At 33.3% G+C, this 16,766-nt stretch overlaps 1 protein-coding gene across 1 annotated transcript in view; it reads right to left on the bottom strand.

Annotated features, from left to right (window-relative positions):
• Nucleotides 1-277: 277 nt before the first annotated feature.
• LOC134245491 (KICSTOR complex protein SZT2-like) overlaps nt 278-16,766 on the bottom strand; it is a 61,678-nt gene continuing 45,189 nt past the window's right edge. The window contains 19 exon segments of the mRNA XM_062727765.1: nt 278-533; nt 806-874; nt 1,074-1,274; nt 8,160-8,262; nt 8,548-8,677; nt 9,960-10,227; nt 10,368-10,495; nt 10,731-10,953; nt 11,428-11,635; nt 11,812-12,056; nt 12,624-12,776; nt 12,965-13,041; nt 13,150-13,399; nt 13,652-13,822; nt 14,496-14,665; nt 14,866-15,043; nt 15,356-15,552; nt 15,922-16,102; nt 16,327-16,496. Coding sequence (XP_062583749.1) covers nt 390-533; nt 806-874; nt 1,074-1,274; nt 8,160-8,262; nt 8,548-8,677; nt 9,960-10,227; nt 10,368-10,495; nt 10,731-10,953; nt 11,428-11,635; nt 11,812-12,056; nt 12,624-12,776; nt 12,965-13,041; nt 13,150-13,399; nt 13,652-13,822; nt 14,496-14,665; nt 14,866-15,043; nt 15,356-15,552; nt 15,922-16,102; nt 16,327-16,496 — 3,266 coding nt within the window. The 3' untranslated portion in view covers nt 278-389.

Genomic DNA, 16,766 nt, shown 5'->3' with positions numbered 1-16,766 from the left:
AAATTATTAAGTTTTCCTTTTTAAAAGAAAAAAATCCCTTCAGATTTATATGAAATATTTCTCTTTTAAAGAGATACCCACAATCCAACACCAAGTAGTAACCACAAAAATCCACTGGACATATTTTTGTATATAAATGTACATGTACCGGGGTATGTATGAAAATGCAAAATTTCTATAGGCACATTTTTGAAAAATAAAACATTGAATTATTCGACAGCCCAATTGCAAAAAAGTTCATTTATAAATGAGAAAAGTTTAGGATTTTTTACAGAGCTTGTTTATGAAATTCTGCAAGTGTTATACACTTCCGACAAAAAAAAAAAAATTAAGCAAAAAGTATATCACAGCTTTGAAGACACATATGGTTGTCTGCACACTAACATTGTTCACAGCATTGAAGCCCACAGATGATAGCTACAAACATTGACAAAGTCCTCCATGTGATGCTGGACACTCCGTACGGGAAGATTGGGGGATTCCAGCGTGTCCACCTGACCCATCAGGGAGTCCCTATACACAGCACCTAAAAACTATTGAAAAAAACCCATTTTCTAAGAAATCTGTACAGAACTTGTTCTCTTGATTACAGAACAACAAATATTCTCAAGTTTCTTTACACACTGTATATCATTCAGTTGGCTGTTGGATCATTTGCCTTTTTCAATTTTCTCACCCTTATGCACATTACTTCATATTTATAGTACATACATATTGGCTATACACAGGGTTATTTATGTAAATACATTTCTACATTTTTTGTCAGAGTACAGACTCATGTACTCTATAAATACTAAAAACTTACTGTTCTATTTTCTCTAGAATTTGTCATCAACATGGAAAACATGTCCACATAATTTGGATTCAGAATAACCTGTAACAAATAAAACAATCAAAGCATAAAATCAAGATAAAGTGTATTACTTCAAAGATCCATTCAAATGCTTCTTTTACGCTTCAAACAAATCAGAAACCATACACTTACAGAGAATGGTTTAAATGGCATCATTGTACCTTTCATATTTTGTTTACCTTTAGTGTTTTAAATGTTCTTTTTTAAATGTGAAACTTACAATATATTGCACTTGTCCATCTTGTGAGGAGAAACATCTATGAGTATCAGGATATTTAGTCTGGAGTTTCTTGAACAGACCATTGTACCACAGTAAGTTCATGTTGAGGAAAGGAATCAGCTGGGAATCTACTGAGTCCAAGGACACTTGCACCGACATTCCGAGGAGCTCCAGAAATTCCTCAAATTCCAGCTTTTGCAGCTGTTGATAAAAACAAAACCCTGAATTGTTCTATTGGCCATTTAGACAATTTTTAAAAATCTTTTTTTTTTTTTTTTTTTTAAACTTTAAGGAATATTTACCAGTCAAGTTTGGAACAGTATGTTTGCTACATTTAATTAACACAGAGAAAAGAGAATATGTCCTACATATGCATAAAATGCATAAACAGTATTAAATCAGGATATAAATATTTCTTCTTCAGCAAAGGTAACGGGTTCGTTCGCCCGATCTACCTGTTCGCAGGAGTCCGTTCGCGCAGAGTCCGTTTGCCCGAAATATTTTTCGCCCAATATCTCGTTCGCCCTAATAGGCCTATTTGGTTCGCCCAATACTTATATATATATACTTGTATGAAATTTAACATACGAGTATATCATTTTTTCTATTTATTTCCCTTATGAACTTAGAATTTTTTTCTCAAATTCTGATTCCAAGAGCAATGTTTATTTAGTAAAAATTATTTTTTTGATTTGATTCGATTGTAATGTTTTTTTAATGACTAAGTGTTTGCACTATAGTTAATTAGATAATAATAATAATAATAATAATAATAATACTTTATTTAAAGAGGGTAACCCGATTAGTGCAATGCACTAGTCTTCCTCGGGGCCCTCTAAACACATCCACAATAATACAATATTAAAAACATCTTACAATATTATAATAAATAATACAACGTGACGTGAAAAAAAAAACATGTACATATACAGATTGATTCAAGAACATGAAATTATATAACTTTTAGTTTCTACATGTTATAATGAATTTTTCTACATTTTTACGAAAAGTTTGTACAGTTGGTGAGAAACGGATATGCAAAGGTAATTTGTTCCATAAATGAACTCCAGAATAATGAAAAGAATTTTTAAATTGATTTGTTCGATATTTTGGTAGATGAAGGTCATAGTTCGTTTCAGATCGTAGAACATAACTATTAGAAGAAATAAATTCAAAGGAGTCTCTTAAATATGTTGGTGCCATACCATGAAGTGTTTTGTACAGTAATACATATTTATGAAAATCAATTAACTCATAAATGGTCAGCCATCCAAGTTTTTCAAATAATGGTAGTGAAGGGGCATCATAAGCTACATCTAAAATAATCCGGGCTGCCCTTTTTTGCAATTTAAAAACTCTATCTATGCCAGCACCTGGCGCATTACCCCAAATAGTAAGACAATAATTCAAAGAAGGCAGAATGTATGCATTATAAAATATTTTTCTCGTGTGTAAGGGAAGAAACTTCTTAATTCTGCGTAAAGTATACAATTTATAAGTCAAAGATTTACAAACTGAGACAATATGATAATTAAAGCGCAATGAATTATCAATATGTACTCCCAAAAGCTTTTCAGATTCAACATTTTCAATTAATTTGTTTGACGCATATAAATTTAGTTCAGGGGAATTTATTCTTGATTTTCTCTGTTGAGTTCCCATGAGCATACATTTTGTCTTGTTGGTATTTAACACCATTTGATTTTTGGAACACCAATTTTCTATCTGACACAAATCAGAGTTTAGGGCATTTTCAATATCTTCTACATTTTTATGATATGTATGTAAGGTTGCATCATCAGCAAACATATCAATATCTGTTCTATTTACATGTAAAGGGAGATCATTTATATACAATAAAAATAATAGGGGACCTAAGATAGATCCCTGGGGCACTCCTGCTGTGACGGGCAAAAAATCAGAGGAATATGTACCTATTTTTACACACTGAGACCTTGAGGTTAAATAAGATTGAAACCATTTAATAGCCATTTGGTCAAAGTGATATGATTGAAGTTTACTTATAAGAATATCATGATTAACCAAATCAAATGCCTTGCTAAAATCGATGAAAGTTATGCCTACTAAATTTCCTTGGTCCATAGCTTGTAGCCAATTATCTGTAAGTTTTGTTAGAGCCGTTTGACATGAGTGAAATTCTCGAAATCCAGATTGTGATTTAAATAAGAGATTAAAGCTAGAGGTAAAGTTACGTATCTGATTGGCTATGTGTTTTTCAACTAATTTTGATAATGTTGGAAGAATGGATATCGGTCTGTAGTTCCCTGGATCTGCGTGGTCGCCATTTTTGAAAATAGGAGTAACTTTTGCTTGTTTTAAACGGGATGGAAACACTCCATTAGTGATGCTAGTATTTATAAGATGTGTAATAGATTTGCATATAACATTTGCCGAAAGCTTTAGAAGACGAGGTCCAATCAGATCTATACCGGCTGACTTGTTTACATCAAGTGTATTCAACATATTTAATACTTCAAACTCACTTATATGATTTATACTGAAAACATTTTCTTTCCCTAGTTTAGTTTCTGTAAAACTATTTAATAATTCTGAATCAAAACTTTCTACTGACATATCTGCTAATAATTTACAGGATATTTCAGTAAAGTGTTTGTTAAAAATATCAACAATATCCTGTAAATCTTCGAAATCCGTACCATTTTGTGTTATACGGGTAGGTGTGAAATTTTTTGAATCTGATGCCAATTGGTTTAAATAACTCCACATTTCTTTAGGACTTGAACTATCTTCAATTGCTGATTTGTAATACTTTGATTTGGCTTGATCTATTAATTGTGTGACTTTATTCCTCCAAAATTTGTAATTTTCTGAATTTCTTTGTAGATGGTATGTATCACGTAAATGTCTAGCATCATTTATTTCCTGTGTAAGCCATTTAGGTCGAATTTCAGTCTTGACTCTTTTAGTTTTTACTTTGGCATGCTTGTTAAGAATATCATTAAATAATTCATAAAATTTATTCATGATCTCGTTTGTGTCTTTTAGCTCAAGAAGTGAGTTAAAATTTGCATTTTCTAAATCTCTTAAAAACTCATTTTCATTGAATTGTTTAAAATCTCGATATTGGATTTCAGTATGTTTTCCTCTACGCTGTATACAATTAGTTTTCCGTGTCAAACATACAGGGTAGTGGTCAGATATAGCAATAGGGGGTACATTTGTTTCACATATGTTTTCTGGTTTCGTTGTATAAAAATGATCAATTAAGGTACTTGAGGTACTTGTTATTCTAGTAGGAACAGTAACTATCTGTGAAAGTCCAAACTCCTCTAAAGCAGATGCCCAGTATTGTGGGGGGTCTTTCATTAGATCAATATTGAAATCACCTGATAAAATTATTTCAGTATCGTCACAGCAGGAGGCACGGTTCACCTCCCTTGCTAGGTCCTCCGCCCAGCAGGAGGGGGCAGATGGTGGACGATAAGCAGAGCAATAAAATATAGGTTTTGAATTTTTCAGATTTATCTCTAGCCAGATTGTCTCAATGTTACTGATTTCTAAATCAGCTCTACGTTTATATGAAATTTCATTTGAAATGTATATTAAGATTCCACCACCTGCCCTAAGTAAACGATCTTTTCTTTCAAAGACAAAGCCCTCAATATTCAATTCAGAGTTGCCTATCTGCTCAGTCAAAAATGTTTCACATAAACCTAAAATATCTAAAGTTTGTCTGTTTTGAAGTAATAGTTTAATTTCATCTTTTTTGGGGATAATATGACGAATATTTAAATTTCAGATGATTAATATCAATGTTAATTAGGGGGATACATCCGTGTTATTTTCACGAATTGCGCTATTAAAACAAAACAATTAAAGGACTGAGACGTTAATAGGTGTGATCGCTGATACTAAAACAGATGTGACACCATTAAGGGAAAAAATAGGAAAGAAATTCATTAAATTTTATTCTACATTAAATTACGGCGAACGGACCCTGTGCGAACAAGTTTTAGGGCGAGCGGACTCTGGGCGAACAAGAAATTGGGCGAACGGGGAATCGGGCGAACAATTTTTAGGGCGAACGAACATGGAACATTCAGCAAAGTACCCTCGAATCATGAGTTTTCGTGGCATTACGGTTAATTTGTAATAAATTGCTTCAAGACTGAATAATTGAGATGTTTGTTATTTATCACACATACAAACAATAATTCTCCTTATTTTAAAATGATTTTAGCTCACATATCATTTATTATTTGTTCAGAAGGTCATTGATTTCTTGCATAGTTGCTCTTTCGATTTTTTTGCTGACGTCATATGTTTTCGTGGTATTTATAAAACAAGTAAACTATGGAAATCTAGTCGGGCAAAATCCTTGTAAATTTTACAGTGTCAAAAATACTAGTTAATTGACAAAATGATTACATTATTTGACATGAAAATTTATTTGTTGTTAATTAAGACCACATATATCTAGGCGTGCCTAAGCTGTATTGCTAAATAATGTTAAAAAAAAATTTTCTCAAGAGTGGCCTAGAAATAATTTTGTAAAGCTTTATTTGAATGTTTCATGTTTTAAAATATAAATTCCATGTATATTTTATGAAATTACATATTTAATTCAATTAATTATCAATGGCATAATATTTTTTTTTCAGCATATAACTTTTTAACACCCCCGATATTTTCTTTGAAAATTATATAAAAAATGACGTTACTAGATCACCGTAGAAAAAATATCAAAAGTGGGAAATTCCAAATTATTGTCACATGACCGGAAGCTGTATGGATAGTTAACAGACGATGATATGCAGTATCGCCGGCTATTAGTTTGTAAGTTTGATATTCTAGTTCAAAACACGACGAATAAACGTATCGTCGTGTACCCTAAATTCGTCCGTACCCTAAATTCGTCCCCAAACTTCTCGGGACCAGCACGTTTCAAACTATGTATCGATGACGTCATTTTTAATTGTTATGACTAGTGAACACAATGATGCAACTTTGCCAGCAATTATTTTTCAGAATTTGCAGTTTAAACCAGTATTAAACTTAAATAAAATAAAAATACTTAAAATATCTGATTTTTCCTTAGGTCCAATTTTTATTGAAAGTGTACACGGCAGTTAATTCCCCAAAATTACTTCCAGATCAAATATTCCTTCATTTTATTATTTTATACCTGTCATTTTATTGAATTAAGTGCATGGGCTTTTAATTTAAGAATTTGATAAAAAGAAATCAACGCTCAAAAATCACAAGGATCCTATACACTTTCCACCTACGATATTAACGTTACCTGTGTTTCGTTGACGTACTGTGCGGCCATGCGGGTATCCGTAATTATTTCAGCGAAAAATCTAAGTCATCACTGCAAATGATAGTCTCCACAAAAATCAAAGATTTTAAGTCACTTTAACTAACAGCTGTGAATGCTTCCAACAATAAAAATTTGTTGGTACTACAAATTAAAACAATTTATACTGTGCTGCTGGTTTTCCCTTTTCTTGTGTGTGTGTTTTGTTTTTATTCAGTTTTATATAATCGAGATTTTTTTATACAGGAATATGTTATTGAGACGGCAAATAAATAAAACCAAATATATTAAATCAAAAATATTTCTCATACATAAGAATTTATCATACATGTACCACCCCCTTTAAAAAAATCAACCTTTCAACATGACCAAGCATTGATGATCACATTGTTTGAATAGATCTACTTTTGACCTTGCCCAGTCGCCAGTCCTCATCAACCCTCCCCCCTTCCCCTTTCCTTGCAAAAAAGTCGGTAAGTGGTCAAGTAATCAAGAAGAAAATATTTTATTTCTACAAACCAAGAATTTATCTTATTGAACAGTCCGAACGGTCGTTTTATTGAGCCGACCAAAGAAGGTGTATTTTTGTCACAACTTTTACCATTTGACAGGTGCTACGTCACGTGCATTGAAGCATAACTAATCCGGGCGTCTACTGGGTCGAACTTCACGATATAATCAAGTAAAACAAGATCTTTTCTGCGACTCTTAATTCTCATCTACTGCAGGACTAGTAGATGAAAAGTTTTTTTTTTCCTGTAATGTGAATATTTCACACATTATTAATAATTAGGTGATCAATTCAAGTCTACGCATTAAATTATAGTACATGTATTCCTATTGTTTTTTTGGTTTTTTGTTGTTGTTTTTTTTCAGATTGTTCAAATATTTTGATTTTCTATCGGTTTTTGCAAGTAAGGTCAATGAATTTTGGAAAATCTAAAATAAAACATTGTATAATTTGCATATCTGATAATCAGGATGAGCATACATGACATCGTTGACAATGTTAATCTGAAAGCACGTTCGTGTTTTTTTATTTCGTTAAAGAAAACGAAGTCTATAATAGCGAAAGCAATTTATGTTCTTAAATTGATAATAAAAATTTAAAATTAACAATCAAAATTTACAATTTTTATTTTGATGATTTTCCAATCCATTTTTAATCACAAATCACGGGAAAACAAATAGACCAATCATCTGCGGCCGTTTTATATCTGAAGGACGAAAATAGGGTATGGGTGATATTTTTAAGTGTAAAAGTTTGATTTTGTAGAAGAGTTCTAAAAATCATGTGAAGAGTGGTAAGAAAAAATAATTTTTATCATTTAGTCAGCAATTCCATTCTATAACTAGCACTGAAGTTTGTTTATCAATTTGCACGCGCTCGTTGTTACTATGACGTCAAATGTCCTAAGAGGACGATTTATGGGTACACTAGGATATATTACGCAGATTGTCAAATTTGCGAACTATGCATAACTCACTCGCTATATTTTATTTTGGCAAAGGCAAAAAGGTTTAACATTTGGTCATAAAACATGCACAGGGTTCCCCTTTATTAATAGCAAATATGACGTCATTCCGTTCTCGCATTGTGGGATTATTCCTAAAAATAAAAAATACCACGAAAACGTATATACCACGAAAACACATGACGCGACGGTATATAAAATTCATAAGGATTCAAAATGGTTTGAATTTTAATTTTAATTTGCATGAACTTGCAATGTTTTATCTGGCAAGCCATGGGTTCGTTCATTCTGAAAGTTCAGTTTCCTTACATTATCTTTTTCTTCCAGTTTCCCACCAATCAGCATCCTCTGCCACAAAGAGTCCTTTCTACACTTGACCTCTGACCTCTCAATCATATCATCTATTTTCTGCCTGTATTGATAAAGAATCAAACTTTGTATTATACACTTGTTAATTGATGAGTTTCAAAATTTAATAGACAGTAGATAGATTAAGTTGTTGCACATGTGGATGCATGACTACACTTCATCTATGATCTCAAAGAGAACATCAGCTACATTCCATTACTTTTAATTCAACATTTTATTTTTCATTTTTGTTTTCTTTTTATACATTCTATTCAGTAATTTTCATCATAGACAGTTTCAATTTTTTATTGAACAAGCACAGTAATAAATATAATGATAAGTACTGTACCTTGCCAGCTCTCTTTCATTTTCCAGCAGATTGTACAGTGACAGGTTATGAATCTTACTCATCTTCTGGAATTTCAGGACCTCCTTTCGAACACTAATGTGTTGTTTGACAGGAACCATTTTGGAGCGATCTACAAAGTAAATGTACGAGGGGTGATCAAAAAGTTCACAAACTATCTCTATATCTACAAAACCACAATTCAGATTAAAATGAAATTTGGTACACACATAACCATACACAAGGTCTATAAATAGCATATGCTGAATAAAGTTTCTCTCCTTGTTTGTGACATCACAATGTGAAAATGACGTCACTATTTAGGTCACTTGTGACGAAAATTGGTTGTCTCAGTCGAACTCGTTCAACAAACGACTGTACAATTTATTGTAATATCTTAGAAATCCCTCTACAGTATCATATAATAATTTGTACACAGTTTATTGAGATAAATGAGTTCCTATAAATTCAATTAATGATTGGATTAATCGTTTTAGTGAAGGAAGACTGATGGTTAAAATTGATACTTGTCATCTTGCCCAGTGAAAGCAAGTTTGAAAAGATATGTATTTTTAATTAAGCAATTTGCTATCAAAGACCTCCATTTAGCACTTTGAAAAATAGTTGAATATTTGAACAGTGATACATGTATAAGTATTAAATACCTAAGATATCGTTTACTTTAGATTTTAAACATATTAGATATGATAAAAAGGATGCACCCATTCTCTATCCACCTTGAATAAAGGTCTCTCCTGAGACAGAAGATTTGTGTTTTAATGGTCGCCATGCTTATTTTTGGAAAGAATGTTATTATCCACCCATTCTGTTGCCGAGATATGACCATTTCTGACAAATTAACTGTTCTTGTCATAAAAATTAACTCACATGGAAAGAAATATAAAACTCGGAAAAATCTTTTAACTTTCGTGACAGAACGCTACGGAGGGGGTCACGTGACCGCCAATATCACGTGATTCGCGCATGCGCAGAACGGTGGTTGATGTGCATTAAAATCGGGGAGGATTAATTTAGAATATAATCAACATTAAAACCAAATATTGTTTCTTGTATGGAAGTTATTCAATTAGTTTGCGAACTTTTTGAATAAATATTAAATGTTCCATTTAAGACAGTTTTTTTTGCTGAGATGTACATGTACCCCTAATGGTGTGGACCTAGTCAGGTGTATTAGTTGCCATAAACCTTAGTCTGAAATCAAGAGTCAATCCATGTAATTGCTTTATCAAATAATCAGATTTTTAAAAATATTTTTGATTAACTGTAGTCAGTATTTTGCTACCTGTACCTCAACAAATATAATCTAAACAGAACAATATTTTGTTTTGAATCAAAATTCCTTATTACTGGAACATGGACAAAATATAATGTTGACAAAATATTGAATGCCCTACCTGAAAGTTCCTGAAGAACCATGGCCTTGAACTCTCCTGTTTTGGTTTCTACTGGGTCACTAGGAAACAGTTCTGACTGACTCGTCAATAATATGAAATAGTTCAGTTTCAATGTATGTCTGTCTGTATCACTGTATGGACTTTGTGTAATCACCAGTCCCACAAAGTAATCTTCATGATTTGGCTTGTTGCTCTTTGGAGGTAGAGGGATGTGAACTGTTTTATGGGAAACCAGGGCATACTCTGTTGCCTTTACAAAACAGAATTCCTGGAGGAAAAAAAAGTAGTTGTAAAATTTAACCTTTTTATGCAATTTGCCTACTGCATTGAAAATAAAATATTTTTTTTAAAGTTCATATTGGTGCTTAAAAAGACATTTTCACATAGTTTGAAAAGATGGATATTTACACTGTCAATTTCTGGGTCAACACTGGGGACCATCTCAAACTTCTTTAGGTCATTCAGTTTGTTATTCTGTACCATGAAGGTATATAGGTCACTTCCATTAGTTGATAAATTGGAAATTGAAACTGAATCTGCAAGAAAGCAAGAAAAATACCACCTACATGTATATCATAATACAATGATCCATGAAGTTAAATGAGTACCTTTTGTTTAATTTTTGGCACTTTTTTCAGTTAATTCCACATATCTACTCTAGGTTTTTGTCAAAAAAAAACCCAACAAAACAAAACAATTGCTCTGATTATTTTACCTTCACAATAACTATTAAAGTAAGAATATTTAGTCAATAAGAAAGAAAAAAGTTACCTTCCATCAGGTAATTTCTGGAGAATTTTGGAGGATATGGATACACCTGTGAAAAATCTCTCAGAAATCCTGTCAGATGATACTGAGGCCTAAAGAAAGACTGAGTGGCCTGTACAGGCTGCATGCATGACTGAATACAGCGCAGATGGAAGTCATGCGCAAAAGAATGCACATGTATCAAGTCCTTGCATTTCTCACATTCCTCCACAAAAAGTAACTTCAACTGCAAAAGGAAACAGCAAAGATTGCATAAAAAATGTATACATCATTTTCATCCTCTCCTACTTGCAAAACATTTTAAATCATGCCCTGTTGTGTTTCAAGATAGACAACTCTGTCTCTGAAGAATTTTCTCCATTTCGAAATTGCTTTCTGTAAATCACTTTTTATTCACAAGACCTTTATTTTCGCGTAATTACATGAGACACTGAGCTTGCGTAAGTTTCATTCTCTCATATAATAGTATTCCTTATGATTATATAGAGGAATAACAATTCCCAAAAATTATGTCCTGCTAATAAAGAGTTAATGACAATCTCCCGAAAATAAGGTGTCACGAAAATTTAGTGATCTACAGTACCAATGACTAGGATGAAAGAGTAAAAAACAAAACAGGAGCACAAATTTCCTAGTAAAGAGAATTCAATTTTAAATGGCATTGTCAGATTTTTGAATGAGCTCATGCAGCCATGCTTACATGTTTATTGATGGGGATTCCAATACGAGTGTTCTCACAGACAAACATCTCCACACAGAAGTACTGCTCCCTAAAACTCAGCTCCATCAACATGATCCCTGCAGGCATCGCCTTGTGAAGGTAGCAGGTGGAAGACTGTGTGTGGGGTGGATGAAGTTCTTCCTCGTGAACTGACAGCTTCTCATAAGAGGACCTCTTCTTATGTGTTCTGAAAACAAATTCCTGTTTACCATCAACAAATATTTTTTTGGCTAGGTTCATGGAGAAAATTCTACAGTCGCTTTAAAATCACTCAATTTTACCTCTATCAATGTAGTATTCAACAGGGAAAAAAGAACACTTTTGAAGATTTTTTTTTCTTTTTTTTAGAGGCAAAATAAATACCCTTTTGAGTGAAGATTTGGTTGAAGGGTGACTGAGATGAAGCCCAGTGACTGGACATATTTGATATACTGGTGAAGGAAGGTGTGTCTGAGTTCTATATGCCACGCCTCCTCTCTCTGAAGCCTGGGTTGATTGACAGGTGAGTCTGTGGGCGTGGTCACAGGCCTCTTTTTTAAGCCTTCCTGACTATTTGTCCTCATGGCTCTCATACTTGATACTGACTGACCAGAACTATGTCTTGAACGCTGAATTAAGAAAAATACAAGAATTTCTGTTATTTTAGTGTAAATGTGTTTTTCATATAAAATAAAACCTTAATATAAAAAAAATACAAGAATTTCTGTTATTTTAGTGTAAATGTGTTTTCTTGATTTAGGCAATAAGCTCTGTAAAATGTAGCATAAAGGTTGATAGAAAGCTCTATACATAATGATGAGCAAAAATAATGTCTGCACACAAAGTCTATTTTCAATCACAAAACATCAGTAGATGTACTTTATTTTACTATATTGGTTTATTGTATAGATGCTACTTGAGACAAAAATAATACGTGACTTTTTGAGTCTGAGAGTTAATAATGAAGCAGAAAATTTAGGTCATATTCATCAAATGGGACATTTTTGGATAGAATACCCTTTGCAATCAGCTTGGAAATGACTAACTCAAATAAACCATGTACACTGAACATGTATCAACAGAAATACAAACAGCTAGACAGGTAGAAAGGACATAATTTCAGTAGCATTTCTTTTTAAAAAAATTATGATGCAGGAACTCATAGACTTTACATCTGAAAATGAATTGCATCATACCACTTTCTCTGTCGTTGAGGAAACCGAGAGTTGTCTCCGTGTGACTTCAAATTTCTTCATGACCTTTCTTCTCCAGACAGGGTCAAACAAAAGGGGCGTGGCACAGTAGTGTAGTAGTCTAGAGGCCTTCTTCAGAAGGTTCAGCAACTCTTCCTAAAAAAATTAGTTTTGAAAATTCATAGTAGTTTCAGTTTTTTCAAAATAGTTTCTGTCCAAAAAATTTTGTTATGCAGACCTACTTAGCTAGTGGAAATGTCAATAAAACTTTGACTTAAAAAAAAAACAAACTGATAAATAATTGTAAGAAACTTAATTCTGTGCTAGAGTATACTCATCCTAACCTTAATAGGCATGTGGGCAGTTGACTTTTGACTCCACAGTAAATACAAGTTGCGCAATTTTTCAAGTTTCTCCAAATCTATACAAAAGAAATTACCAGTACAAAATGTGCATCTACTTCTTCAAATAAAAAAAAGATAGAAGCACCCCTCAAAAAAGAATGGATCGATCAGTATATAAAAATCACCTCTTCTATCTTGTAATCTGAGGTCCTGGGCTTGGAAGCATTGTTGCTTAATTATATCGGACATCTTGTAAAACTCTGTGTTCTGCAGAGGCTTGGAAGGTTTAAGGTCTTTATAGACCTCATCAAACGCACGATAGGATGAGGTGACTACAGTGGTCATACTGTTATGGCGACGCCCCTTGTCACTGGGGGGAGCTGTACATTTTATCAAGTCATCCAAATTGGTGCTGGTTCCAGCAAATGGGTTCTTCTGTTGAAGCAATAGCAAAAAGAAATCACTCAAAAAAAAAACAAACATATGTTCATCACAGTTCTGTACATTGACTGACTGAAGATTTATATCAATGAACAGGTTAGCATTTTCAATTTTCTTGAAACAGAACTGAAATAATTCAACATACATGTACATATACATGAATATGCTTTCGGCATTTACAAGCATGTAAATTAGAATGAAACAAATTCACAATTTTTCTAATTCTTATTACCAACTTCTTGTTACCTTATTACTCTTTGGGTCATAGAATGAGCAGTGACTGAACAGCCCCATCTTCTGGGCCACCACACTGTTCAACAGACTGACTCTGGCATTCTGCCACTGCACAAGACGAGTGGTGGACTTAGTCAGAAGATTGGTGGAGTCCCCTGCCCAGTTGTATGTGTACAGGACCAGCTACAATTAACAAATGGACAATATTTATCTTTAAAAATGAAAATACATCTTCCAGTTTCTTAGCAATATTATAGTTTGCAGTTAAGGTGATTTTTTACTTTACTTCACGATCTATTTGACAGCTGTGCTCAAGGTAAAAAGTACATGCCTCTTTTCCGCAAGTTTTATGACTGGAACTTTCTTCTTATCCCTGATTGGTTGCTCATGCAACAGACTATTTCTGTGTCAATGTTGATAATATGAGTTGACCAATCACGTGATCATGAATTGTTTACGCTAGATGCATCGTGACGTAATGTAAAACTTCACACTTAACTGCAAACTATAATAAATGTATTGCTGATTAAAATTAAGACTTTTCTTTATTAGTTCTTTAAAAAGAATAAAGGTGGTTTCAGCTGTTACTTACTGGTAGCACTTGAAAATATTGGTATCATTTTCATAAAAATTTGACTCCTATTTTTTTTTTTAATCATTTACACTTTATATGGCATTAACTATATAGGCCTACAAGTAGTCAATTTGTCAACCATATTCTCACTTAACTTTGTAAACACCAAAGAAGATTAATTATTCTTTTAAGAGCATTTTATAAGTTTTTTTAAGTACTAAGTTCTTAGATCCACTCCTAGATTTGACGTTTCATTATGCCAGAGACAAAAACTGTGCTGACCTTTCTGTTCTTCAGTAGAAGAAAGAGCAGCCTCTGTCTGGGTATAAACATGGTGGACCCTACTGGACTCATCTCTATAGCATCAGGAGATGTCTGGTCAGTCAAGGATTCACGTCTTGTTTTCTCCAACAGATAAGGAGCAAATCTCTGGAAGGACTGCTTTGGAAAAGCTGTAAACAAGAATCATTTTTTTTTTAACCTGAGCACATAACCCATGAAACTAAAAGGAGCTTACAGAAAAAAAAGCCACTGTTTTATGATTGTTTTACAGGAAAAACTTTTATGCATAAAATTTCAAAGCAATTTCCTTTAAGTATGCTTTCATCGCTATGATTTCAACTAATAAATGCCACTTTTCACCATACAATACCTTTCTCCTTCTGGCTCTGCTTCATATTGATATCTGCTATTTCATCCTCCCCCATGTCTTGGATACTTGCTTGCCATTGGTCAACATTTCGACCAATGACAATGAAAGATACATCTGAGGTATGTGATGCAGACCAATGTTTGTAATCCAGAGAGCTTTCCTTGTACGTTTCCTCTGTCTTTATTTTAAAACAAACAGGTGACATTTCAGTGCTCAATAGCAGTTAATTTCAAATGTCAGTACTTAGATGAAATTCAGTATACATGTGAATGTCTCATAATAAGGTTATACATCATATTGTGATTTGGATATCAAAATTACGGATCCTCTATTTGTAGATATACAAACTGGAATGAGTATGTACCTCATATTAAGAAGCCTATTGACCTTTATACTTTTAAAAGTGAAGTTGTGTTATGTTTTGGAATTGGCTAAATGCTCCGGCAAAAAAATTTGATTATAAATTAAATAAGCTTCAAAAACTGCTTACATGTAATGGTTTTCTACAAGGGTTGTACTGCACCCAGCGGCCAGACTGCCCATGATGGTCAGGGTCCTGTCGAAATATGCGAGGGGATACGTTTCCTGAGGTCACCGTCTTCACAAGACTTTGGAACTCCATCAGAAACTGGTCCAAACTGAGTCTGGATACAAAGGTTTGCTCAAGTTTATTTACTGCTGGGGCACCTGAAATTATAAATTTTCTGTAGAATATAAAGATTTTACTCATAGTCACATTCATAAAAGTTAATTGATTTTAAATTTTACACACAGAAGAAAATACTGATGTGACCAACTTATTCAGGTCTTGATAAATAAATGTAAGAGAGTAATTAACAAAAAATACATGTAAATGCAATATTCATGGATTTTATTTTTGTCCACTGCACATTTCCAAACTGAAAGCTCAACTTTTTGGCTAGTAGTCTTTAAACATGCACAGACCCCTCTAGCTTTCTTGAAATCAAATATATTGCCAACTGAAAGTTTTTCCAAAATTATAATTTAATTTCACAATTTATATGCTATGATCATTAACAAGAACATTCAACAAACCTTGTTTATGACAGTATTCCAGCCACCTGCCCATCTGCTCTGTGAAGATAGGACACAGACTCCCTCTTTCTCCATCTTCATACATCTTTATCGCCTGATATACATCTGAGCCTTTATCTGTTACACTGCCACCTGGTGTTGGAGAGGTAACAGGGGAGGGAACACTTGGAAACTCAAAGACCTTGGGGGAAAAAAACATCATATAGGTAAAAAAAAATGCGAAAATAGTCAGGGATTACACTTTTGGAAGAATGTAACAAAACATACAGTAAACAGATATGCTGGAACTTTTCCTAAAGGAAATTGTTTTCTTGTTTCCCCTAAGATACATTTTCAACTAGGATAACACTTTGTAGCTTGAAGTATACAAACATACCACTCTGTAATGAGGAAAACACTTTGTACCTTTGAGGAGGAGTCTGGTGGGGGTGACATTAACCTGCTCCTCGAGGACCCAAACGTGTCCTTCATAAACTGCAGGGGAGACGGGGCTGTCTTACTGGTACTGAGGGATTTAATGGAAATCTCCATAGAGTTCTTCCTAGAAAGGGCTGAATGTCTCTTTTCAACGGATTCTGAAACTTACAAAAATACCACATAGTGAATATATAATGCCTCATGCAGACCTGTTTACCCATAACGCTGTCTCTCAGTAATTTTTATTAGATTTGTCCGTGATATTTGGCATTTTCCAGTAAGATTTAACTTTCCATCAATTTTACATATATAAAAAGAGAAAAAATGCTTTTCTGATTACAAAAACATGTTAAAACAACAAGGTCTTTGTCATTTCATAATACCAAAGCGTTCTGGCAACCTGACATCGCTTCTGTGTTTGAAATATT

Source organism: Saccostrea cucullata, unplaced genomic scaffold (assembly GCF_032062105.1).
Source record: "Saccostrea cucullata isolate Sc308-1 unplaced genomic scaffold, CSIRO_AGI_Scuc_v1 ctg923, whole genome shotgun sequence".
Lineage (NCBI taxonomy): Eukaryota > Metazoa > Mollusca > Bivalvia > Ostreida > Ostreidae > Saccostrea > Saccostrea cuccullata.
The sequence above is the reverse complement of the archived record's forward strand: the minus strand, read 5'-3'. Positions and strand labels throughout refer to the sequence as shown.